Source organism: Macaca mulatta, chromosome 6 (assembly GCF_049350105.2).
Source record: "Macaca mulatta isolate MMU2019108-1 chromosome 6, T2T-MMU8v2.0, whole genome shotgun sequence".
Lineage (NCBI taxonomy): Eukaryota > Metazoa > Chordata > Mammalia > Primates > Cercopithecidae > Macaca > Macaca mulatta.
The window spans coordinates 12,141,638-12,168,875 of NC_133411.1; the positions used below are offsets into that span (position 1 = coordinate 12,141,638).

The window sequence follows — 27,238 nt, forward strand, 5'->3', positions numbered from 1 at the left end:
GTATAACTCCCTCTACAGCCAGAGCCCACGTAGTGCTTCTTGGAGGAGGGCCATCCAGGGAGACGGTGAAGTATGGAGAGTTTGGAGGGGGCTGTGAGTGCCTCAAAAGAGGCATATACAGAGTGTACAATGTGTACAGAATATACAGTGATTTAAGGGTAAGCCCTGTTATCAGATGGGCTGGGCACAGCACGGTGGAGGGGGCAGAGACGGGCACTCATTGTACCAATTCTGGCCTCCATAGAGTCTTGGCTGATGAGAAAGGAAGGCAATGGGTGTGACTGAGATAGTGAGGGATGATGAGTGTGAAAGATGAATGCCTCCCCAGAGAATCTGCAGTCATCAGCTCTAAGGAAGCTTCTTGTGGGTAAGAGGTTGTATCATGGCAAGAAGGGAAAATATCTCAACAGTAGTTTCATGGGGTTCCCCTTAAATCCTCTCCTGCCCTTCCTCCTTCCGTCCCCGCCCTCCGCTCCCCCCACCCCCTCCCCTCCCCTCCCCTTTCCTTCCACCTTCTTTTCAGTTCCCTCCATTCCTAACGCACAGGGCCTGTCTACACTGCCTCCACCGAGTCCCCTCCCCAATGGGTGATGTCAATGAGGAAGAAATATATGGGACTCTTCTCTCTAATTTGAAAGAACATTATGAGCTGGGCAAACCAGAGGAAAGGACTGAGAAAAAACACGGGTAGAAAACATTTTCTCTTAGTTATGCTTCTAATCTTAGTACCAATTCTTGGGAATCATCATTATCAAGCTCTCAAGTGACCAGACAGCTGCTAAGTCCTGCTGAGCAGCCGGGCGCTGCCAGCCCCATGAAGCCTGAAGCCCCATCTTTCTGCCCTGTTGCAGGTCAAGCCACCGAGTCCCAGGAGGGGGCGCGCGAGGGCCGCTCACCTGTCATGGCGTCTTTCCTGGAAGTGTGTTCGCCTTTAGCTCCGTGGTAGGTGGCGTTGCCGCCGGTGCACTCGTAGTCTGTTTTCCTTTCTTTGAGGCTGATCATTTCCCGAGGTGAAGCTGGGGCACTTGCTACATAAAGAAATCAAAAGGGTGACTTTCTGCGTCTCATTCCACAGCGTGTGTGTACCTTCCACACAGTCAGGGTCCTCCCTGTGCATCGTCCCGCATCTCTCAATGCCTACGTGAGGACCTCATGGGTTTTCTTTTTAATTTTTATGTTTTGGCAGTTTTGGCTCTTGTCCCTACCCCATTCCTTCAACTGTGACAACTGGAGCTTTATAGTTAGGGGACACAGGACTTGGAGGCTGGCAACTGGGGACCACATCCTGGGGCCATCTTCCTCAGAGAGACAGATCATGAAGGGGACATGACCTGCCCAAGGTGTGTGGGGCAGTTTAGCAATGAGACTGCTCTTGGTTTCTTCCTTTCTCTTCTCTTTTCCTTCCCTTTCCTTCCCACGCTCCCTTCCTTAATTAGATGTCTTTCAGAAGATCTATTACTGATATTGACTAATCCTTGATTAAAATAAATGCAGTTTTACTTAAACACTGAGTCACCTAGAAATTGCCTTTAAAAAAGTCAGAGGAAACAGCTCTTTATGTAGGATGATTTGTGGGGCAGAAATAACCAAGCCCACAAAGACCTTCTTTGTCTGTGGCTGGGGTGGGCTGGGGAGGGGCATGGAGGCAGCTGTAGTTCCTGCTAGGGCATTCTTGCTCCAGCTCTTTGCATAAACACCCCAATAATCTCTGAGGCCTTCCTTACACCTCGGCCACTCACTGCCTGTCCTACTGGGAGGCTGAGCCCTGCCGTTCCTCTTGCACCAATTTCTAAAGTGCTGGGTTGTAACTGGAGCATCCTGCTGGGAGTCCTTAACAAACTGTACTAGAAGAGAGGAAAAGCTGAACTCAGAGGCAAGGAAGTCAATAAAAGGAGGTTGAATTTTCATGAGTGATTGAATGGATTGGCAGCAACTCAACCTTCCTGCCAGTGCAGAGGGGCACTGGGAGAGGTGGGGAGGAGCCGTGCATCTGGGTGAGGGGGCAGTTGGTCGCGCACCCCACCCTGTGGGCATCTGCAGCTGTGTCCGGCTCCACAGGCGCTCAGGTGCCATGTCCTTCTGTCAGGAAGCTCTCTCCAGCTCCTGTAGCTGAGGGCAGTGCTTCAGAGCCTTGTTTACCCTCAACACTCACTTGAGAATTTATGGATGCCCAGAGCCCATCCTGGACCTTTTGAGTCTGAATTTTCAGTGACAGGCTTCAGAATCCATATTTACCGAGCCTACCTGATGACTATTAAGGCTAGGAATCCCTAGAGCACTCTGATTTTTAGGATAAACCCCTTTTTCCTTTGCTAGTCTCAAAGCGCCTCTCCAGCCAAACCTCAGTTTACCTTCCAGTTTATCATTCACACCCTCTGTAGGGTCCCTTTGCTCCCTGGGTCTGTGGTCCCCCTAAGGTATCTCTCATGTCACTGTCTGAGTCATGTGATTCAGTTTGTCACCCTTAGTGTCTTCTATGTACAAATTACTGTGCTAGCCACTGTGTGAGGCGGACACACACATCATATGGCTCTTCCCGAACTTGTGCAGCTCTCATTCGAGTGAGGAAATGGATGTCCAAGTAAACTAGAATGAGATGCAGAAGTGCCCAACAGACATCACAACCAAGTGCTGGGAAGGTAAACGCAGCGGGTTGTGGCCACCCTCTCAAACCTATCAAAATAAAATCATGCCTCAATGCTCAGCTCTTGAAGTCCTCAGGGGTTTTGGATCCTGGATGCCTATTAGAATTCATTACCTGGAATCCTTTAAAAAATACCGAGGCTTGAACCCCAACCAATGCCGGCTGGCCAGAAGCCCTGGGTACAAACCCAGTGGCAGACAGGGAAGAAAACTACGCAGCTTGGACAGCTGCAGCACCCTCATCACTTATAGGACAAGACTAGAGCTGCAATGACTTGATCAAGGACTGATCCATGGTGACCCTGTGCAGGTGCAGAGAATGCCCAGACTCTGATGTGAGGGAAGAGAGGCCCCAGGGGAGAAGACTGACAAAGGCTGGGACATGGGCCATCTCCGTCCCGAATGTGAATCTGGGGGAGATTTGAGGGGCAGCCATTGTGTCTTATGAAGATTGGGTTCTGTTGCTTGGAGAGGGGAACCTCTGCAAGAACAACTGAGTCCTTAGCAAGCCCTGTCACTCAACTGGGCTCTGCATCCAGTTCCTGCCTGCTCGCTGGTGCCTCGTTCACCTCTTCCACCTGCTGCTCCCTTCTCTTCTGTTCACCATCTTTTTCTTCCAGGAAAATCTCTCTTCCTGCCTTTGCCCTTTTGCCTCTGGGTCTTCCCTAATAAAGGTTAGCCTTTTATGAATTACTGCCACACAATCACAAAGGGACAATATTTTAAAGGCTGTTGACCAAAGCTTTTAAAATTAGAATCTAATATTGCCCAGATGGTGGTGTTTATTAAACTACATCAAGTGTGTAATTATCTCCTGAGACCTCACACGCAGCAGTCCTTCAAGTCTCCGGTAAATCAGGATTAAGTTCTGGGAAAAATCAAATCACGCAAACAAGTGTTTATTAGGTGTCTGGATGTGCTTTGCCTAGGAAATCCTGAGGCAGCGCACTGGCTGCATGGCTGGGTGAACACAGCCCTGCCTGCTTGCCAGAAAGGGCTACTTCTCTCTCCCAGCCCTTGCCGATCCATCATGTTGTTTCATTCTCATAACACTGATTGGCTCACTGTAATTCTTAATAATTAGAGCTTTCCAAAAGACACGGTCCATATGCTTCCCACACTCCATGTACTTTATCTTTTTCAGCCTGCTGGAATTATGGAAATAAGAGGCCTAAGAGGCCACCTCCGTGCTTCTGAGATGGGTGGACGTTTCCACAGGTACAGGTGGTTCCTGATCATCACCAAGGGTTGGACTAAATGTGATAAGCAATGACAGTACACTAAAGGGACCAGCTTTCACAGGGCTGGGAGTGGGCCATTTATTTCAGTCAGATATTGGCCATTCATTTCTCATCATGTTGACAGTACAGTCTGGTATGGAGTTATGCAACCATCATTCTTGGGGGTAGGAAGACCACTTTGCTGGGCAATGCTCTCCACCAGGTCCTCCCAGGTGCCATTTCAGTGAACAGAATTTCCTTAGCAGGAACAGGGCAAAGAAGAGTAGGAAGAAAGCTTTCATAAATTAAAGCCTACATCGCTGTGTCTGTGTGGGTGCATATAACTTGTTATCCATCTTTCATTCTCAGAACAAAATCAAAATGCAGAAATCAAAATAAAAGTTTTAAAAACTTAAACTGTGAGGAAAACAGCAAATTTATGCCATTTATATTACTAAATGGTGTGTTCACATTTGCCTGTCATATTTCCTCTGATTTTTGGCATTCCTTAACGTGAATTAAAAACGGTATAAAATAAAGCATTTTTGTAAATAAAAGAAGTTCAAATTTTAAGCAATAGGAATGTGACCAAATTAGAAAAAATAAATGGAATGACTTAGAAGCTATAGTTGGCTATGATAAGAATGTGTTATTATTAACAATAAACCATGGCATCTGCTGGTTTACTGTTAATAAAAAAAAGCTAATTAGATATGGAAGAGTTATGAAACCATCAGTGATATGTGTCAAATGTATATCACACTGAAGGAAGAAAGCACATTTGGTCTCCTCTACTTTTTATCCCAATTATGACAAAATGCAACTCAAACTATTTTTATTTTATTTTATTTATTTATTTCTTTTTGAGATGGAGTCTCACTCTGTCACCCAGGCTGGGATGCAGTGGCGTGATCTCGGCTCACTGCAACCTCGGCCTCCTGGGTTCAAGTGATTCTCCTGCCTCAGCCTCCCAAGTAGCTGGGGTTACAGGTGGGCGCCACCACTCCTGGCTAATTTTTGTATTTTTAGTAGAGATGGGGTTTTGCCACATTGCCCAGGATGGTTTCGAACTCCTGAGCTCAGGCAGTCCGCCCACCTCGGCCTCCCAATGTGCTGGGATTACAGGCATGAGCCACCGTGCCCGGCCAACTCAAACTATTTTAAGTTGGAAAAATTGTCCACGGAAACCCCTGATTTGCAGACACATGACAGTTTTCTTTATACTCGTTCCTCATGAATTCAGGTCCATTACATGCATGTCATGCATAGGAACCTGTTAGAGAAGGAGATTTGCTCTGAGTCTGTGTATACAAAACACAGAGTGGCCACCACAGTACAAAGAACAGATTCATTTCCTACTTCTAGCAAAAGTCTGAATGGAAGGCTCTCCTCTGTGTAGGGGCTGGCCCTGGGACTGGGAAGGAGGGTCTTTGCTCAAAGAGAAATAAAGCCTGGCTGGCTAGTGTGGCAGCCTCTTACCTGAGCGGTTGTTGGGAGACACGCGCACAGGGGAGATGGAGGGCGTGCGGGAGGAGGAGTAGGGCCTTTGCCGGTCCCTCTCGATGGTTGAAGACGAGGCTACAAAGTGGTATTGTGACCATCCATCCTGCAAAACACAGCACACTCCTGTTAGATGGGCAAGACAGAGTGATTCTTCACCTCCAGACATTTTTAAGTGCCAAGTATCTGGATTTGCATAATATTTCTATACTGTGTCAAAAGAGGTTCTTGAAGCTCTGCGCCCTCATCGAGGCGAACAGAGCCAAATATGAATGAAGACACACCTCCTTCCCTCCAGCCAGCCTGGCGGGTAGGGCCTGCTTTCCTTCATGAACGTTGAATAAATGGTTTCTTTAGAAACCTGCTCTGGTCGGAAGCTTTTACTTCGATGAAAATACGATGCTCAGAATGTTAGGGGACCTGGAAAGTGTCTATTTTTTGCCTACCTGGTTCCAGCTCTGCCTGGCTCCCTCTTCCACTGCCTCAATATTTTCCACAAGGGTTTACCCCTTTGCTCCCAGGACCTATCTGTTGGCAACCAGAATCCAGGGCAGCGTCCTCCCTTCCCGTTTACCTCCCTGTGTCCTTTCCAGCCCAAAATGCCCCACCCTGCCTGTCTCCAAGCTGGTTTGCTCCAGGAATGATATTTTTCAAAATAGAGCATATTCAAAATGCATCCTACCAAGCCTCCATTAGGCTTCCGATATCTAGTTAATATACAGAAAGCATCTATACTATTTTTCCTTATAAAAACCACATAAATATATCACAGATTATTTTGTGAATTTACAAAGCATAAAGAAGAAAATAAAAATAGCCGGTAATTCCACTCTCTCCACCTGAGAGAACTCCTGTTAACATGTCATGGGATTTCCTTCCAGTCTTTTTTTCTTTTTTAAATAGATTTTATTTTTCTCCAAGTAACATGTTAAATAGTACTAACATTATAGCAAAGAAAAGCAGTCACCTGCTCCACCCCCAAATCCTCCTTTATAGAGGCCATTGCTTTCAATTCTTTTAGATATTTTATTTTTTTCCCTGATAACATTTAGACTTTTAGGGGGCTCAATGCTTTGTTCTCTTGGGATTGTTCAGAGAATCTTGCCACACAGTTAGCACCTAGTAAGTAAGCTGGGAAGTATCTTTTAAAATCACGCACCTCTCATTCTGGCTTTATCCTATCAGTCAAGTAGAACAGGAATAATGAGAATTAGATACACAAAGATTAGTCTTGGTGTATCTAATAAGAATTAGACATGAAAGTGGAAATGAGTATGCATTTTGTTTTCTATTAACTCACCTATTTATGTTTTCAATGATTTTTGATAGAGTTTTGAGCCCCTTAAAAGTCTAAATATTATCAGAATAAAAAGTTAAAGAATGGAAAACAAGTGCCAATGTAAAGTGGGAACTGGGGGGAGGGGGGCGGGGACAGTGCCTGCTTTCCTTTGCTATAATGTCAGTAATATTGGATGTATTACTCTAATGGAAATGAAACCAAACTAATGGATACTATAATCTGCATTCCACAGGAGGAATCTGAGCCTTCGAAAGTCAAACAATACAGAAGTTACAAAAAATATATTCATACTAACATATGGCATTCTAACAAGAGCTTGGAAGGAAAAACCAAGCAGGATTGGGGGATAGAGGAACAGGGGTGGGGATAGAGGAGAGGGGTGAAGGGGGATGGAGGAGCGGGTCAGGGAAGGAAGAGCAGGGTCGGGGATGGAGGAAGGGAGGGCAGGGATGGAGGAAGGGAGCAGGGATGGAGGCGGGAAGGAGGAAGGGGGCCAGGAAGGAAGAAGCGGGGCGGGGATGGAGAGGCGGGGGACGGGGATGGAGGAGCGGGGTGGGGATGGAGGAGCAGGGTGGGGATGGAGGAGCGGGGGTGGGGATGGAGGAGCGGGGCGGGGATGGAGGCGTGATGTGGGGATAGAGTGGGTGGGGATAGAAAAGTAGGGGTGAGGATGCTGGCATCTCTCTTTTGTGGAGTGGGGTCAGGGAGGTGCTGTCGGGAACCTTAACATTGCAGCAGGACCTGGAGATGACAATTGAACCAGACCCTGGGGACACAGATCTGGGCTTCCCAGCCAAGCGAAGAACAGATGTGAAGGCCCTGAGTGGGAACAGCTTTGCTGGTGTGAGAACAGGCTCCTGGGACTGAAGAGGAGTGAGCAGTGGGACAGGAGGACAGGAAAGCTCTGGGTGTCCAGGACAGGTTGGGGAGGAGTAGCCACAGCAAAGCCACTTGGGAGAGCTGCTGGACAGAGGAGAGATGGTCCAGGCTTGGAGGGTGCTGGTGGTGGGAAGCGTGCAGATCTGGTATCCACACTGGAGGGTTTGCTAGTGGCATGGCTATTGGTGTGGGAAAGAGGAATCAATGCTTCTGGTGTGAACCACAGTGGCCTGAGGTACCCTTCACTGAGCCAGGAACAATAGGAGGGAGGGAAGTAGCTTTAGGGAGTGGAACCAGGACTGCCTCATGGGGATGTATATGGTTACCAAAGAGGGACAGAGAACGAAGCAGGATCTGCAAACTGGGATCTCAGGGCTGGAGGCAGAATTTTGGACGTCAGCATATAGATATTACTTAAAGCAAAGAGAATGGATACAAATCTATAAGCGAATGCAAATAAAGAAAAGCAGAAGGCAGACTGAGTGAGCCTGGGGACATTCCAATATTTAGAGGGCGCAAAGAGTAGGGGAAGCTTCAAAGGAGACCAAGAAGGAACCCAGGGAACCACAGGGAGCATCAGGAGGGTGTGACTGTGGCATCAGGCAAGACCAGGAGAGCGATGCGTGAGGAGGAGAAGGAGACCAACAGAATACCGAGGAGGACCAAGAGCTGCCCGGCATTCTGGGAGGAAGGAAGTCCTCGTGCCGGCGACAAAAGTGCTTTCTTTGGTCAGGTTGGTAAATGTCTAACTCTAGCGGGCCCAAAAGATAATGAGAACTGGAGAAGGGGAGACAGTGAGTACAGACAAGCCTTTGGCAAAGTTTTATTATAAAGGGAAATGGAGAAATGGGCTTGAAGAGAGTGAGGCTGGAGAGAGGTTTTCCATAGACCACCCAGAAGATATTGCAGTATTTCATGTGCTGATGGGAATAACTCAATGCAGAGAAGGAAAAACCTGGGGACATAGGAGGGAAAGGGAAAAATGGCAGGAAGAACATTCTCAAGACAGGAAAGGTGAATAAGAGCAATGGGGTCATTGGCCACAGAAACAGTCAGACTGTGGCCATGGACATGGGGAAGAGACGGGTAGCTGGGGTGACAGGAGGATAAGGATATTCGCTGTTGATTTTTTTTTTTTTTTTGCATTTTCTCAGGGAAAATAAGAAGTGAGGTCATCTGCTAAGACTGAGGAAGAGTCGGAGCTTAGAGAACAGAGAGGAGAGAGGAATGGAAGGGAGGAAGGAAGGGGATGGGAATGTGGAGCGGTTCTTGAGTTGGGTGGGGAGTGAGCTAACTGGCCAGGGCAAGTGGCTGGGGTGCTGGGCGGGGCTGGAGGCCGTGGCAGTGAACCGAAAAAGAGCTGACTGGTCAGCATCCATGTGTGCCTCTCTCCAGCCACAGTCAGCTGTCCTAGGGCAGGTGTGGAGTGGGTAGAGTTGATGGGTCATCAGGCAACTTGGAGAGAGAGACAAGGGAACGTCACGGAAGCCCACAGAAACTAAGCCCAGTAGGGAGGAAAATGTAGGTGCTAGAGATGATATGGAGAGTGTAAATTGATCAGGGCACTGGTGGGCTTATGAAGGCTACAGGCTGTTGGGAGGATACTTCACAGGTGCCGGGGGTTTGCTTGAGGGAGGAGAGTGGAGATCCTTCTTGAAAGAGCAGTGAGGAGGGGGCAAGAAGGACAACTGTTCCAAGAAGGACGTCTGCTCCACCTCCAGGGACACAAGGGAGGGAGGGTGCGTGGGAAATGAAACAGCCCTTGAGGAGGGGCTTGGGGGGCAGTGTCCTCAGGGCTGTCAGGAGATGAGCAGAAGAGGGGCTGTGAAACGGACACAGGGGATTTTGCTGCTTTTTCTTTTTTCTTTTAAGACGGAGTCTCGCTCTGTCACCAGGCTGGAGTGCAGTGGCGTGATCTCGCCTTGCTGCAAACTCCACTTCCTGGGTTCAAGCGATTCTCATGCCTCAGCCTCCGGAGTAGTTGGGATTACAGGCATGTGCCTCCATGCCCAGCTACTTTTTGTATTTTTAGTAGAGACGGAGTTTCACCATGTTGGCCAGGATGCTCTTGATCTCCTGACCTCATGATCTGCCTGCCTTGGCCTCCCAAAGTGCTAGGATTACAGGCATGAGCCACTGCACCTGGCCAATTTTGCTGGTCTTTAACCACAGGTTAAAGAGGGGAAAGAAATGGGAGGTGGACAGAAGACAGGTGGAATATATGGGGGATAACTGGCTGCTCAGAGCCTTCGATCGAGGGGTCCAGGTAATGATGGTCGTCCCGGGAGGCTTGGGTGGTTGTGACAGCTGAGGTGATGAGAGATGAAGGGTATAAGGTACAAATAAATGCCTCCTTAGGGAAGGTTGGGGCGTGTCAGGGAACGGTAGGTATCACGGCAGGAGAAAATGTCTCCACCGGAGTTCTGAGGTGTTCTCTGAAATCCTCTGGAGGGTGGCAGCAAACACAGAGGAGGAGCAGTCTTACAAAAAACACGTGCAGGGTGGAAGATATTTCGAAACTGTATGTGTCCGTTACTTATGTATGGGAACGATTTAAAAAAATTTTTTTAAATCCCTGTCTTTTTGAAGGAAATGCTTTGTAGACGCCAAAAATCCTAAATATGACCGAATGGGGACAGATCATTTTATGTTTGTCTCATTGCAATGTAGAAGGTATGCTTTGGGATTCCAACTAGTGGCTCGGGACAGTCCTTTAGCCAAAACCTTGGCTTCTTTGGTTATGAATGTGATGATAATCTGTGTGGTATTAAAGGTGAACAAGGTACTTTACAATATGAATGTTGGCTAAATATTAGGTTCTAAGTCCCAAGGACACACTAGGCCTAAATGTGGCACAGCTATAGGACTGGTTTCACTTGGTGAGACATCAGTATGTTTGTTAGCATTGCTGTCTTAATGCAGGTGATTGGAGATATGTGTTGTTCAGCAATTCAGATTTCATAATGTTTAGACTATACTGCAACCATTTAAGTATTTACATTTCTGGAACTATCAGAAGAGTGAATGTAATAACAAAATTGCTTACAAAGGAACTCTTATATGGATGCACCCAAAAAACTCAAATCCTTTATAAAATCCAATGTGGAAAATGCGACTGCCTGGCAGAAGTGTGGTCTCGCAGGTAACTTGTCTGTAGGTGATGGGGTTAGTATACACCTGAGGGTGATGAGAGTGGAGTGCGGTGGGAGAAACAGAGAAGCAACCCCTGACTCAGACCCCTCTGAGGATGGCCAGGGACTGCACGCCTGTGGGTACAGGCACTTTGAATGGAGGGAAGAAGGGAGCTTAAGGAATGGGGCAGAGTAAAAACCCAATAAAGGTCTTCGTTAGAGCTGTTTCCTGACCCACAGCTCAGGAGCCCCAGGAGGAACAGAATACCTTCTACATTGCAATGAGACAAACACAAAATTTGTGTGCTGTGAGAAGAGGTGACCTTCTCTATCTCCCCTCTCTCATTCATTGATGCAGAGTGAAGGCTACAGTGACGAAACTACACAACTTCAACACTGCTATGCTCAACAATGCCCAGAAAGGACTTTTAAAATGTTAGTTCCGACGCCACATCCAGTTAGCCCTCTGTATCTGTGGTTCCACATCCATGCATTTCACCAACCTAGGGTGGAAAATATTGCAAAAAATATGGTCTGCACTGAACATGTGCATGTTGTTTTTTCTTGTCATCTTTCCCTAAACAGTTCAATTATTTACATAGCACATTGTATTAACATTACATATTATAAGTAATCTAGAAATGATTGAAGTTTACAGGAAAATGTGCGAAGGTTATAAGCAAATACTGCACCATTTTATTAATACAACAGGGACTTGAGCACCTATAAATTTTTGTATCCTTGGGAAGTCCTGTAACCAATTTCCCACAGATATAGAGGACCAGCTGTCAAATGTCATGGAAACTCATGGAACACTAGATGCTAGAGACTAGGGCGCAGCTGGCCCATGGTATATATCAATCAACACCCATTACAAACACAGTGATGAGGAATAATTAGCTACTTGAGAACAAATCTCATGGCCTTCCTCATCTTTTATTGTATAAAATCTTTAGCCATTCAATTAAAATAATGTTTTGCTTTTTAAATAAGAAGGGAAATGAAGATAGAGATTCTTTGGGAAAGTTATTGCTAAGCTGACATTCCTTCTATTCCACTAACCATATACATTTTTGTTATCTAGCCAGTTAGCAACCCATCTATTATTCATTTACTTCCCACTGTCACTCAGAAAGGCTTGGAGGTGGTTCACATAAGTACATACAACTCGGGCACATATCTTTTCAATCAATATTTGCCTCTTTAGTGACTGTTTTTTCTTGTTAAAATATTAACTTATTGTAGGCCAGAGACTTCTTTTGTGAATTGTTGTATTGGGTATTTCACCTTAGCTCTTCTTTGCGCCACCTGCACAACTCATAGGGGTTAGATAAGAAAGCTTAGGGAAGGAGCAGGGAGAGTGAAGAATCGCCACGGTAACTGGGAAAGGGCCACGAATCCTTTCTATTGACGACAAAGAACTCTTTTACTATCTGTCGTTCACCTTCAACAGAATGACCCAGAAGTTGTGCCCTTCAGCTGAAGACCCAGCTAAGCTGTCAAAAATGTGATATGATATCTGTGCCTCAAATTGGTTTTTATTTTTAACACATTACACTTAAAACTGGGGGTTGTTAAATTGTTCCAAGTATATAGAGATAGAAATCCAAGAAAGAAGACGAGTGCAAAGTCACTGAACTTTAAATTGCCACCAGGAACAATCTGATTTTCTTTATCTTACACCCTTTGCTGTCCTTCCACCACTTTCAGCCTCTGTGCTCAAGTTTCCAATGTGTTTCTTATGAAACTGTATTATTCCCCAAAGCTACAATCATCCACACGGGCATTTCCAATGGTTCAGAGTGCACAAGAATCGGGCGATGTTCATCCCCACAGTCCCACTACCATTGGTCTTCACGGTATTTCTAGGATGTGGTCAGTCTGTTTAGTTGATACAGGTCTTCTTTTTATGTATTTTGAGTGCCCTGAATTTATAACGCTTTCCATTTTATATTTTTGAACATCTTGTAAACATCGCCAAGAAGAATGTATTACTAGAGAGACTTCTACTAACAGTTTGAATGAGGGGACTAAGTAGCTTTCATTTGGACGGGTCTACAGGCGGTTAGGACAACACACACTCGAGCCATAGCTTCTTATTCTAGAAATTGTGTGACCGAGCGCAGTGGCTCACGCCTGTAATCCCAGCACTTTGGGAAGCCAAGGCGGGCAGATCACGAAGTCAGCAGTTCAAGACCAGCCTGACCAACAGGGTGAAACCCTGTCTCTACTAAAAACACAAAAATTAGCCAGGCGTCATGGCGGGCGCCTGTAATACCAGCTACTCCAGATGTTGAGGCAGGAGAATCACTTGAAACCGGAAGGCAGAAGTTGCAGTGAGCCGAGATCGTGCCACTGCACTCCAGCCTGGGCGAAAGAGTGAAACTCCACCTCAAATAAATAAATAAATAAGTAAACAAACAAACAATAAATAAAGTGCATGACATTCAGTTCAGATGAGCACGGGAGTTTGTTAGGTTTGTATGCAGGGGATGAGCTAGAACTGTCTGGCAAGGCTCAAAACTGTTCTCATGAATATCTTTTCACTACTTGACTTGCTAACCCTGGATGTCTCTGCAGATAGAGAGGTGGAATTAGAGAGCTGTCAGGAGTATGCCCTTCTCTTCCCATTACTGGCAAGCTCTGTCTCAGCTTCTTTTCTATACATTAAGGGCGATGTGACTTATCAGCCTGGGGAGTTTTAAAAATAGTAATGACTGGGCCCCAGCCCTGAGGTTCTCTTTAGGTTATTCTGGGTAGGGCCTGTGTATCCTTATTTTCAAAAGCTCCACTCCTCCCCCAAATGGATGCTAATGAACAGCCAGGGCTGTGAACCACTGGCTTGGGGTTTCTTTGCACAGGTTATCAGTGACAAGTTGGGGCACATTTTTTAAAGTGCCAAATCCCAGAAGACCCTTCAGTCTCCATTCCCAAGGTTGACTTACTATGGCAACAAAACAGGTCAAAATCTCAGGCCAGAGAGGTGCCACACACACTGAACCCCAATCACACCTGATCACCCAGCATGTACTGCTTATGAGACTCAATTTCAAACATCCCCACCTTTGATCAGGCAGTTCTATGACGTGGCAGGGCACCTTGTCTTTTTCTGCCTGTTAAATCTTATTCTGCTTGGTTCTGTATGAGGCAAACAGGAGGCAAGCAGTGCATGTTCATTCAGTTACTAATGCCAAATAAATTATGCCACCCTGGTTTGGGGGGAGCATTCAGTAATGCAACCAGTTTTCTTTCCATTATACTAATAAAATGCTTCTACATCACACTATAGACTTTTGCAATCCAGTCTGTCTCCCTAGCTGTGAGGTAGCAAGGGTGCTTCATTTTTTTCTGAAGCCCTGGTATCTAGCATAGTACCTGGAACAAAGAGGTGCCTAATAAATGCTAGCTGGAGTCAATGATTTAAGATGACAGCATTAATTATTGTAAAATGAAATGATAATCAATTTCACATGTTTTATAGCTAGCATCCACAGTTCTTACACTCTATTCTGTAACAAATAAATACAATCAGAACCTCAGAACCTTTTTCTTTTAATCGTAGCTCAGAGTAACTTCATCAGAATTATCTTCTGCTGTTGGTAGATCTGTCTTTTATGACATTCTCGCAACTGTGCTGAAGGTAGTGTTAGCTTAGGTAAAATAGTACCTAACGACAATCACAAAAAAAGTGGCTTTTGGCTTGCCTGCTCTATTTTAAATGGAAATTTCTCTCCACTGACCATGTTTAAATGGTAATTTCTCTCCACTGACCATGAGGTATATACAGTTGCCTCCTCTTTAACCAGTCTGGAAAATAATTTTGAAGCATCATTATCTCTGCCACCTCTGGCCCCTGGGTGGGTGCTGACTCAGTCGGAGCACACAGCTTGTCCCTCCACCTCCAGTGCTTCTTGCCCCATGGAACTCAGAAGATAGATGTACTTGCTCATGGCAAATGCATTCAGTTCCCCTCAAACACAGATCCTTAGGAGAATCAGGAAACTGGATAAAAAGGGAGAGTATATTACCTTTCTCATTAGCTATGCCCCAATTTCTTTTAGGGCTGGGTACAGCAGTCCACACCTGCTTCCAGAATGTGCCTACTAAACTGAAGGGGTTGGTTTCTGGATGGGTCACCTTGTGGGAATATTACTGGGCAGGGAACAGTGATGACCAGTCGGTGCTCCAGAAAGCATGCAGAGCATGTCAACAAGAGGGTGGAGAAAATTTAGATGTGATGGAATGAGAATGACCCATGTGTTCCAAGGCTCCCACCTCCCTCTGACTATCAAGGGACATCCTGCCATTGTGAGTTGAGCAGGTGAGAGCACCCTACTTCTGCTGAATCACAGAAAGGATGGAGAAGGATACTCCTTGATGGAGGTGGAGGAAAGGGGATTAGAGAGAGAAGTTGGCTCATTCCATGTAATAGAGTTTAGAGAGAAGGTGGGAGGGGACAGTAAATATTTCAAGGGCTGCTAAAATGAAGGTTGAGTGGATTTGGTGATTACGGGGGAAAGAAAATAGGCTGAATACCAAATCCTTATTAATGTGTTTCAACAGATGAGATTTAGCAGAAAATGGAATTTTGAGTTACGTGCATGGTGGCCTCTGATCCTGCTCCTGGAAGACAACTTTTAGAAACTTGACCCCAATGGGATGGAGGGTGACCCAGTGAATAGCCACAGCTGTGATGATATGGTCAATGTTGATGTTTCTATTGATAATTTTGTTTCCAAAGAGAGTTTTGGAAACTTTGTCTTCTATCCTTAGAAGTTAGATTCATCAACTATTTTCTTATAAGAGACTTCTCTGACCCAGGAGCTTCAATAAACAATTAACTTTGAAAATGAACAATGCTTGTTTATTTCTACTGGGGATATTAATTGGAATGCAAAATAATGACTAGGATACTGTTGGCCCGTTTATGGCCTTTTTCTCCTTGGTTTTTAAACAGTTCTGGAACTTTTTTAATCTAGCAAGATTTATTTGGCCTCTAAGCAAGGATTCCTCAGTGGCCATGTACAGATTATTTGGTACCGAAGTCACAAACACAAGCCTTTCACCTTAGCTGTCTTTGGAGGCTCTACAGCCCATAAAGCTTGTCAATTCTAATTTTTTTTAAGTGACTTGAGATATAAAGGAAAGTGTGGTAAAAATCTGTTGGGCTTTTAGCAACCCAAGCTCACCCATGCATCAGCTGTAACACTCAGGGCTTGGTACTTATATTCATAAGCAAGACTACTTCGCTGGGACCTACTTTTCAAACGAAAGTCAAAACAGAAGTCGTTGCCTTAGGTAACCAGCTAAGATATTAATGCTCACGTATCAAAAGCTTGATTGTTCAGAATTGTACCAGTTTTCCAGTCATTTTTGAGTGGAACAAACCTATTAATGTAATCACATTAAGCAGAGAATAAAAATATTTCAAATTAGTGGTATTTATATATATACATCCTTATTTCAAGAAAAGGTATTAAATACAATAAATGGGAGGCAGAATATTCTGATGCACTGTCTGTGTGACTAAAGACCAAGCCAGATTTTGCTTAACTACAAAACCTTCTGCTCATCTCTGCTGTAATAAAACAAGCTTCCATCTATTTTTAAGGTAAACTGTTTGTTAAAGATTCATTAAAACTAATTCCATCAACAATTCCAAAAGCTATTAGAGTTAAATATTTAAACTAAATTTTAAGGGCCAAAAGGGAGTATTTGCGGCTTAATGTACAAATAAATACCACCTGACATACCAGTAGCTTTCATTAGTTTGTTTCAGCTCTGTTGCTTCTAATGAAATTTAATTAAATTGATTTGGATACTTAAAGGTACAGTACATATAAGCATAAGGATCTGTGCAACACCATCTTTTAAAAGCAAATACTGTGTAAATCTGTTTTAGGAATTCAATTTACTGCTACTGGGCTAATTCTAAAGAACCAGTGTAACCAAGAAGATTTGAAAACTTGGAAAAAATGTATATGATTTAGTAGAAGAAAGTATACCACTGTTAACCGCTAGGAGTTAATAGGGACCAATGGATGCAAAAAACCAAAACAAACAAAGAAATGAAAACACCTGGGAAATTGAAATAAGACCAAACCAGTCCTCTTACCTCCCTGGCTTTGCTTTTGAGGCCTTAAAACAAAGATTTGACTTGGATGAGTTTTAACAATCTGTGTTTCAATTAGTACTGCAAAGTTAAGTTCGGGATAAAACTAAACAGTCCAGTCTTCAGATTTAGGAATCCAAATGTCTAGCTTCTAATATGTCATTTGAATAGTCAACTATTTTACATATATACTTATCACTGGTGAACAAATTTGATGTTTACCCTGGGTCTCAACTTCAGGTTCCCTGTATTCCAGTCTACTTCAAAATGCTTCTGACAGGATGGGCGCAGTGGCTAACGCCTGTAATTCTAGCACTTTGAGAGGCCAAGGTGGGCAGATCACCTGAGATCAGGAGTTCGAGATCAGCCTGAGCAACACGGAGAAACCCTGTCTCTACTAAAAATACAAAATTACCTGGGCATGGTGGCACATGCCTGTAATCCCAGCTACTCGGGAGGCTGAGGCAGGAGAATTGTTTGAACTAGGGAGGCAGAGGTTGCAGTAAGCTGAGATCAAGCCATTACACTCCAGTCTGGGCAACAAGAGCGAAACTCCTTCTCAAAAAAAAAAAAAAAAAAAAAAAGTGCTTCTGACAATGTGAATGGAAGCAGAGTCATTGAACATGCCCTCTGCTACTCTGCTAGGCTTACACTCTGGGGTAGCTTTTATTCAATAAAAATTAGTAAATAGCTAGCACCATGCTGGGCACAGGGCAAGAACAGAGAAAGACTGGCATGGCTGTTGAGGGGAAGATGAAGGAGAAACAGGTGTTCAAAGCATGATCACATCATGCTTCATACAGCCAGGTTGTAAGAGCCATGAAGGAAAAGTACAGGTTATTGGGAAGGACTGCTATTAGCCTTAGAGAGCTGGGAAAGTCAGGGAGGTTTTCTGGAAGGGTTATAGTTACACTGGGGCAGCAATAACCAGGCTTGGAGGGAAAGAAGAGGAGGCATTCCCAGGGGAGGAACTGACTTGTGTCCAGGCAATGCCAAGGTTCTGAGGTGGAAACAGCTTTGTGCCTGAAAAGGAAGAGCCAGGGGAAGCAAGAACAGCGTGGGCTGAGGCAAAGCGATCGCAGGCAGGGTGGAGGCAAGTCAGCGCAGGGAGGTGAGCAGGATTTTGTGAGAAACTGGAAGGTACTGAAGAGTTTTAATCAGGCGAAAGGCCAGGTCAGATCGGGATTTCTAAAAGTATATTCTGAATGCTTAATGGAAAATAGACTGAAGATGGTAACGTTGATTCCAGAAAACCAATTAGGCAGTAATATTGTACCAGGACCAGGGACAGATGATGATGGAAGTAAGGATGGGAGATATAGTTAGGTATGGGAGATATTTGGGAAATATATCATCAGGGTTTGCGAAAGATAGAGTGGAGGTAAGAAAGAAGGAAGTATTAGTTGGATAACTCTCAGATTTCTGAAAAGAACAACAAGGTGGGTTAGGTGCTATTTACTGAGATGGGCAACCACAGAAGAAGAATAGATTTGGGGAATATACTGAGAGCTAAGCACTGGATGTATGGACAGTTAGAGCTGATGAGCTACCTAAGTGCAGATGTCATGTGGGTAGTTGTATGGATGGGTTTAGTGTTCAATAGTTAAGACCAGATAGAGAAATAAATGTGGATACAACTAGTCTTCAAATGCACTTAAAAACCATGGGAGCAGGGTGCAGCAAACCACCATGGCATGTGTATACCTATGTAACAAACCCGCACTTTCTGCACATGTATCCCAGAACTCAAAGTATAATTAAAAAACAATTGTCTTAAGATGGTAGTGCTTTGTGAAGGGATCTTGCCTATATGCTGTGAGGTTCTCATGAGACAGGTTCTGTGAAAACAAAAACAAAAACAAAACAAAAGAAAACAAAATGTGAGAGCAGATGAGATCATCTACATTAGCAGATATAGGGTCCCAAACAAAGATGCCGCAGGGAAGACCAGGACCAGGGTGTTGGCAAAAAAGACTGAGAAGGGGCAGCTTGCCAGGTAGAGAAAAATAAGAGTAGTGACAAAGCAGCCCGGGAGGAGGCTGTTTAACAGAGGAAGATGTGTCAGGGCCTCCCCAGTCCATGGCCTTTTCTTCCTGGATACCCATCTAGACCACACGTCCCAGCCTCTCCTGCCATGTGGCAGCCTTTCACACCCATGCGATGGAGATCTAGCCAACGGAGGTGGGGCAGTGGTCATGTGTGTTGCCAGGGATAGCTGCAGGCCTTACGTCGTGCCAGAGCCACAGATGGAAGGAGTAGTCTGGGTCCCGAGTGCCCACATGGAGAAGAGCTGACCTGTCTACTTGAACACCTGTCCAGGATGATTACAGGAGCAAGAAAATAAACTTTCGTGTAGTTGGATCATTAGATGTTTCGGTCTGCGTGTTACAGTGGGGAGCCCTCCCTAAGTCACACAGGCAATGAGACTCGTCGGACGCTGCAGTTTGGAGCCCTTTCCATGGAGGCATGAGGACTGACTGCTAGGGGTTGATGAGCACAACAGAAAGTGAGAAAGGCACCATGAATGAACTCCAACCTTCCTGGAAACCTCATTGTGAAAACTGGACCATGGGAGAGCAGAAGGTGAGAAGGCAGAAGATGGAAAAGGATGGGGAGAGGACATTTTTCAAACATCGTAAGATAGAAGCACGAAGAGCGTATGTATCTCTAGGGGAAGAATGACCAGAGGGAGAGGATGAAGAAACAGGAAGGAGGAAAACGGACAATATCAGGAGAAAATAAGCATAAAGTGAAACTATCAAGAAATCATTGTTAAAATGCATGCCACTATGTAATTGGGGAAAGCTAACCCAATATGGGTGCATCCACTTCGGAATTTCCAGAACCTAGAAGGGAGCAGAGGATCTAGCAGGTACTCAGTAAATATGCACTGAATTAACGAATGAATGTAAGTTACTAGGAGTGGCCATTTGCTTGTAGGATTGACAGGATTGCTCTAAGAGGAATCACGTGGTATTAAGGAGAATAAGAAAATGGGGGTACTATCGCATTGACTGGCATAGAGAAAAACCCAACTGCTGCATACTTTTATTTTATGCTACATATCTTACCAGTGGTCAATATGTCATCCAGTTAAATGGAGCACTGGCGGTGAGGACGCCATGAACATGGAACTGTTCTCTCTCTCATGTACATGGAACTGTAAGTTCACCCAGCTTTAACCTCAGGAACTGCTGGCAGCCTGTCACGGGCATGGGGTTATGACAGGACACGTGGCAACAGCAAGAAGCATCTGAGGCAGTTCCACATTCTGTGACCTCACTTCTTCCGTTGGTTGTTGCTGACATTCTTATGTTATTCCAACTACAAAACAGTCTGAAAATGTACAGTTCTCTTTGCATCGAACTAGCTGGCCTCCCTGCATAGGGCAAAGGAGTCATGGACTTGGGGCCGTTTTCAAGGTTAAAGCCAATTGGTAATTACTGTAGAAGTATTTCCAGTGAAATGACAGCACTGTGGGATCTCCCAAGAATGTGGCCTTTATAAAAACTGGGCACAGATACTCAAAAGGAGCACAGGTGCTGGTGCACACATAGCATGGACGTCCAGGGAATGAACATCTCCGTAGCCTTTTCTTCACTTTTGCACCCTGTAATAAAAACTGTGCTTTCCAGTGAAGCCCCTAGACAGGGAGACGTAGGTGGCCACTTGATTAAGAACTGGAAGTATTTACAAAGGCATGTCTCTAAAAGAAAAACGCATGCCCTACCCGGCTCTTTTCCATTCCAGTTGTTTGCAATGTGGGCAGACTGATAGTCAATGTGGATAATACAGATGAGGGCAACACTCCAGAGGTGGGGAGCCTGGAGTTAGGAGGAGCCAAACCCCTGGTTCTGGCAGAAGTTATATCAGACTTTGACCATTACACTCAGGTTTTTACGTGAGAGGGAGTGGGAGGCTGAATAATGCTGTCTGCCCCATAGAAGATGTAACCATCCTAATTCCCAGAAGCAGTGAATATGCAACCTTTGGCCAAAGGGACTTTGCAGATGTGATGAAGTTAAGGACCTTGAAAGGGAGAGGTCATTGTGAATATCCCAGGAGGCCCGATGTAATCTCAAGGGTTGTTTCTTATACGAGAGACTCGGGCGGTCACAGAGCAGGCAGTACGACGACGGAAAAAAAGAAATTTCAAAGATGCTGCACTGCTGCCTCTGATGGTGGTGGAGGAGGCCACCAGTCAAGGAATGCAGGCAGCCTTTAGAAGCTGGAAAAGGCAAGAAAACAGATTCTCTAGAGAACTTGTAGATAATTAAATACTGGTGATAAGGTACTATGCCAGGATATTAATGTAATTTCCTTATTGTCTCTGTTCTGGCTAAGGTCTCAAGCAAGGCAAAGAATAATAGATGTCCCCTTGCCCCACTTTCTCGAAATGTTAGACCTTCCACTTGGAGCTGCAAAAGTGGTGGACAAAATAGGGTTTTGCAGTATTAGCATATGACTCAACTCCAGATTATATAAGATTAGGCTGAGGGTGGAAGTGGCTGGTGGTGAAAACTTCCTTGGAAGTAATCAGTTGGTTGGGGATTCCTCACCCTCCCTCTCCAGAAGCCCAGAGAGTGGACTATGTAGAGTTTCACCATGAGCTCCCTGAAGTTTGGGGGTGGCAGGGCCTAGTGTCTTCAGTGGCATTAGCAGGGTGATAGAGAGATTCAGTGCCAGAGGTGAACTGACCATGGAGCCAAGAACTTTCAGGCCCACCCACTGCATGGGCCCCTTCCAGGGTCTGTACCTAATTTTATATTCATAAAGTGTACTCTTCTTCTTAAATAGACTTCCAAAACGACAAAAGCTACAGGGGCACAAAATTGGTGTCTTTCCTGGCCTGTGTGTAGTCTGAGGCCGACTGAGAATTCTGAGAGAGATGGCTGAGGAGGTCAGGCATCCCCAGTTGGGAGGTCCTTGGTTGCATGGTGGTACTTCTGAGCAACACACCCCACTGCCCCCATGAGAGATGGAGCTAGCCAGGAGACATCTCCCATGGGCAGAGTGTACCCGAGCCAGGATATAACCAAGATGGTCAGGTTCTTCTCTCCTCCTCTTGAGTCTCCTTTCCCACTTAGCTCAACCTTGTTGGGAGGCATTGAGACGGGGAAGCCGCAGCTTATGAGAAGGGGAGGGAGAGGAGATGGAGCTGGGAAGAGAGAAGAAACTGATCACGCTGTCTCTCAAGCACACTGAGTTCTCATAGATGTGATATCACCCAGTCTACTGGATCCACCAGAAAACGAGGGAGTAAGTTTGAGTTAATTGCCCCAAAGTAAGTAAGAAGAATGGATGTATACTTACATTAAACTTACTGAGTTTACTAGCTCCTGATCTGGTCCTTTGATTCTGCCTTTTGTCTCTGGGGTATTTTTGTAGGTTTTGATTCAAAATGTTATGAGTGAAGCCTCGTAAAAGGGTGGAATTACAGAGGAAGTGTTTAGTTTGGGTACTGCTATATGGGATTTCCCCTGACTTGGGGATCTATCCCAGCAACAGCTGTAAGTTAGTCACTTCTTGTTTAGCAACTGCCATGTGCATTGATTTCCACTTTTGCACAATTGATTTTTGCTTCTGTTCTTCTTTGCTTTTGGACAGATATCATATGATGAGTGTCTGAGAATTGTCTCAGAGAGGTCAGGAGACTTCGTGAAGAAAGACCTTGTTTGTCAATACCAAACATCACAAGCAAACGTCCCGATTTATGGAGGAGACAGTATGGTAGCTGAGTTTAACCTTAGACTTTTTGTTTTCTACCCTAACTTGACATCAAGTGATTTAGAAAAGAAAGAACTTGAGGAGCTACAATTGCAAACCTTGTGGACACTAGCCTTGGGTTGTTTTAAAATCTGGCCGAAAGTCCTTATGTTCTTCCAATAATCTGTTGTTGAAGAATTTTCCAGCACAGTAGAAAGATTAATAAATTCCCGTTAAGCAATTTCCTTGATAAAATGACAGCTCTACATTTAGTAGTTTAATTTATTTCTATAGAGGATTTACTACTTTTTCATCCCTATCTTAGATACCCAGAAAGTAGAATCTATTAATTCTCAAAATGGCAACATATTGGAAGACATATTAAAGCCCTTCAGTATTCCTCACTCTTCATACTGCAAAGCTTAAACATCAAAATTTTGAATTTTGACTATATTGTGTTTTTCCTCGACATTATTTCAAAGTATCTTTCTAATTCTCACTGGAATGTGGTATTGTTTTTCAAATGTCCAGCAGATGAGGGTAATGGAGTGATATTAAACATGAGAACATCACTTCTGTTTGCAGGGCCATGGGCTACTGGCTTATCTATGTAGAGTGATCAGTCTCCCATAAGCAAGCTGTGAAAGATGACAAAAGGCTGTATTCACTCCTTCATCCACTCTGGTTTGGACATTTGAGGAAATCTACAGGCATTCTCTTACCCATCTATAATTACTTATTGATTTCTTGTTTTGTGAGTGCAATGGCGGCAAGAGCTAATAAAATGAATCCAAGAGAGGTAAGGAAAGAGAGCCTGGTGTGAGACAGGCCATGAAGGGCATGACTCCACTCCCATCAAAGCTCATTCTTCACTTGCTGTGCAACCCGAGAGTCTATCTTCTCTGACAATAAAAGGAAGGATACTGAAAGTTTAGTTTTACATTTTCTTTCTCTCATCACGAAGGCAAGAGCAGATACAGTATCTCTATTCAGAGAAATATGATCTTATCCGTTTCAAGCACAGGCAGTTTGGCATTTTTCAAGACATGAGCTCACTGTGCAAGATACCAACAATGTATGTGGGGTGGAGTGGAGGGTGGCACAACCATAAAAACACCAGGCCATCAATATTAGGAGGTTTCTAACCCCACTGCTTGCCAACAAGAGGTTGGGGTCTGACATCTGATCTACCTGTGAGATTTGATCCATACACTTAGGAACTATGGATTTTATTTATTATTTATCTTTATTTTTTGAGACAGGGCCTCACTCTGTCACCCAGGCTGGAGTGCAGTGGCGTGATCTCTGCTCACTGCAGCCTCCACCTCCTGGGTTCAAGCGATTCTCCTACCTCTGCCTCCTGAGTAGCTAGGATTACAGGCGTGCACTGCCTGTAATTTTTGTATTTTTAGTAAAGATGGGGTTTTACCATGTTGGCCAGGCTGGTCTCAAACTCCTGACCTCAAGTGATCCACCTACCTCGGCCTCCCAAAGTGCTGGGATAACAGGTGTGAGCCACCATGCCCTACCTGAACTATGGATTTTAATTCACTCGGAGAGATACTGAGTGGATGCTGTTCTCTCTGAAGCACTTGGAGATTCTTAGAGCAAAATGAGCTTCAGGACCATAAGCTGAACATTGGAAAAATCATCTGTCACTTTAACAACAGGGACTGCCCTGACCCTTTCCACAGTAACTTTACAGGGTCTGTTTGAATGGCCTGGCTTGTCTTCCAGGCAAGCAGTGCACGGAGAGGCAAGGGCACGGAAGCATGGAGGTAGCAACCCCTCAATTCTGATCGCCAGCTTTCAGCACCTAGCACTCTCAGTTGTAGACATGGGACTCTGTTTCCTATAGAAATATTGCCAGCAGGCAGAGCTGCGTGGGAGAAAGGAGAAAGACTGTGGGAAGCAGACACTGGATAGGCCTCTAGGGACTAGAGGAGACAGAGTAGAGAGACCAGGGAGAAAGGGGCTGTAAAAATGTAGGCAGAGGTGAATAGCGATGATGATGATGATGACAAAATGAAATACTCAGATCCAAACCTTCAGCTGCCTGTGGACAGGATGGCAGAGACGGCACTTGCCAATCAAACAGCTTGGAAAAATGTTGTAGAACTAATGGCAGCAACTCCCATGGATTGTTACTTTCCATTTTACAAAGCACTGTGATGACTTCTGTTCTATTTGAGACGTCAGCAATCCACTGTGGCAAGTATTATGGCTTTCCCGTCATGGATGGGAAAACCAAGGGAGGGGGTGGGTGGGATTGAGGGAGAGATGCTGCAGTCTTCATGAAAGGCTATGAAGGTTCTTTGATGCAAAGGTCAAGGAAAGATACAGACTTGGATACACAAAGTGGAAGGAAGGCACCATGGCGACCCAGGCTTCCAAACCTCCAGAGACCCGAGGGTTTGTCCCGCTGCCTCCAGAGAACATGCTGCCAGGTATAAGAACAGCCAAAGACCATTTTAAGAGGTCGTTTACTTTTCTGGCGGCTCTGCATCAGGAATGGCTGCTCATCAGGTACAGATAACTGGCTGCCAAGCAACTCTAGCGCATCTGAAACCTGGTAAATCAGAGGGCTACTCTTTGTGTTCCAACCTTCAGCAGAAGTGGTCAGAGGACTGCCCGAAGTCAGTTCTTACACTGATGGGCAGAGGGTCTCAAGTCACCTGCCCAAGGTCATGCTGCTGGTAAGTGGCAGGGCTGTGCCATGAACCCCTGGCCATCCACTCTTTGTATTTCACCAAATTGTAGGATGAGCCTTTCAGACACCAATGTGATCTCCAGTTTTATGAGTACAAGTTGAGTGTCCCGCATCAGGAAAGCATAGTCTGTTCTATTCTCCTCTGCTTCAAACAAGCTTGGAGGAATACATTCATTTTGGGGTGCTATATTACCAAAGGGACACCAACAAACTTACATGCATTTGGCAAAAAAGGATAGCATGGTGAAGGCTGTGGAAAGGCTGACATATTAGAATTTAGCATGTGACGGGATTTAGGACATGCTAACCCCAAATATGGCACCTTGGCATTTGGGAAAACAACAAAGGCAGAAAGGTTTCTCTCACCTTGCTCTCATGCTTCTTCCCTTAAGCAGGTCATAAAACCCTCATTCGAGAGGTGCCTCCTTATACTGGAGCAAAGGAACATCCTTATCTCTGAACTCACAGGGGCACAGAGAGGAATCTGGAAGATCCCCCCATTTATCACCATTAGATCATACCCCTTTGTCCTCCAATCAAACTTCTCCATGGGTGTCCACTCTCCATCAGACTTAAGCATAAAAATACACAAGTTTACCTGTTTCTTTGGGCCTTTATTTCCTTATAGAGGTTCTCATGTAATTAATTGGCATGTAACTATCTCATGTAATTATCTAATTATACAGATAATTTTGTATGCCTTCTCTCTTGTTACTATAATTTGCTTTTCATTATAGGGGCTTCAGTCATGAACCTAGCGATGGGTGAGGGAGGCTATTTCTATTCCTCTCCTACACATTTTAGACCTAGAAAAGAAATGACCTTGTAGATAAAGATGGCTAGCTTCAAATCCAGGAAGGCTATTGCAGAGAAGAGAGATTAGACTTTTCCAGTACAGCTTTTGGAGTACAGAAGTTGCAAATAATGAGATTGTTGCTTAATACAAGTAAGAAGTTTTGGATGATCACAGTTACCCCAAAATGGGATAACATGCCTCATTAGGTTGTGATTACAGCTGACATTAAAGCCATTTGAGAAGAAAACGACTTTTGGAACGGTACTGCCTTTCTTCTCCTGCCACAAACCTTTTGCAGCGGTTATGCTGCCCCTGTCCCCATCCTCCCTGGCAGGGGGCTGTGGCGATGGGACTGAGTTCTCACCCCGGGGTGTGAGCCTGACACTGGCAACTTCTGTGCCACTTGCCTTCCCCTCTCCCCTCTCTCACCCTATGGGCTGGAATGAGAAGTGGGCAGAGCCAGGGTGCTTTGCTTACACAGGCAGGAATGACATTTCTTTTGCAAGGCAAAGCAATGCGACAGGCATCAGGGTCACCTGCTGGCCTTGGGCCACCTGCCTGAGCACGTATGGCTCCATAAGAGGGAAAGGGATCCATGTGTAGTCTCAGCTCCTATAGTTTTGGGTCTCTCTGTTAGACACTTAGCCTGTGTCCCAACCAATGCAAGTACTTCTTGGAGATGTTGTGCAGATTATTAAGGTATCATCTAAGAATTTATACATGATGATTTCTACAATATTTTAATTCTATGTCTTCCCCCTCACCCATCTTCTGTCCTTCAAAACCAGCCATCCTGACAGTTCCCCAACCATAGTCAAACATAAGCACCCCATTATTTCAGTCACTTCATTTCTTTTTAAGTCCCAAGGTTCAAAAAAGACAAGAACTTTCCATCTCCTGCTTCTCTTGTATCCCGACATCCAGTCTCTTCCTATGGCACATCCTCTTTTCCTTTAGAAAATATCCTCTGCAATGACTCAGAACATTGAAGTTCTCTTTGTGGTTTTCTAAAGACTGGCTTTAAAAGGGTGATGTATTCTTTAGCCTGCAAGTGATCACATTCTCCCACACCTGTTGATGTTTCTTTAGGGGAAAATAATGCAAAAGGCCAAGCTTCACAAAAGTCAAAGGTTCCGATGATATAAATATGCTTTGGTTCCAAATGCAGCATGAATCAAACATAGTTTTATATCAATCAATACACCCAGCTAGAAGAATATTCTGATTTGAGTCAGAATGTG

The 27,238-nt window shown here is 44.8% G+C and overlaps 1 protein-coding gene across 4 annotated transcripts in view; it reads right to left on the reverse strand.

The window, feature by feature from the left end:
• CTNND2 (catenin delta 2) overlaps window positions 1-27,238 on the reverse strand; it is a 933,204-nt gene that overhangs the window by 14,569 nt on the left and 891,397 nt on the right. For all 4 annotated transcript variants that reach the window (XM_028849344.2, XM_028849341.2, XM_078004620.1 and 1 more), the window contains 2 exons: window positions 5,343-5,469; window positions 897-1,028 (listed from right to left, as the gene is read on the reverse strand). In XM_028849344.2, coding sequence (XP_028705177.2) covers window positions 897-1,028; window positions 5,343-5,469 — 259 coding nt within the window. The remainder of the gene's footprint in view (window positions 1-896; window positions 1,029-5,342; window positions 5,470-27,238) is intronic.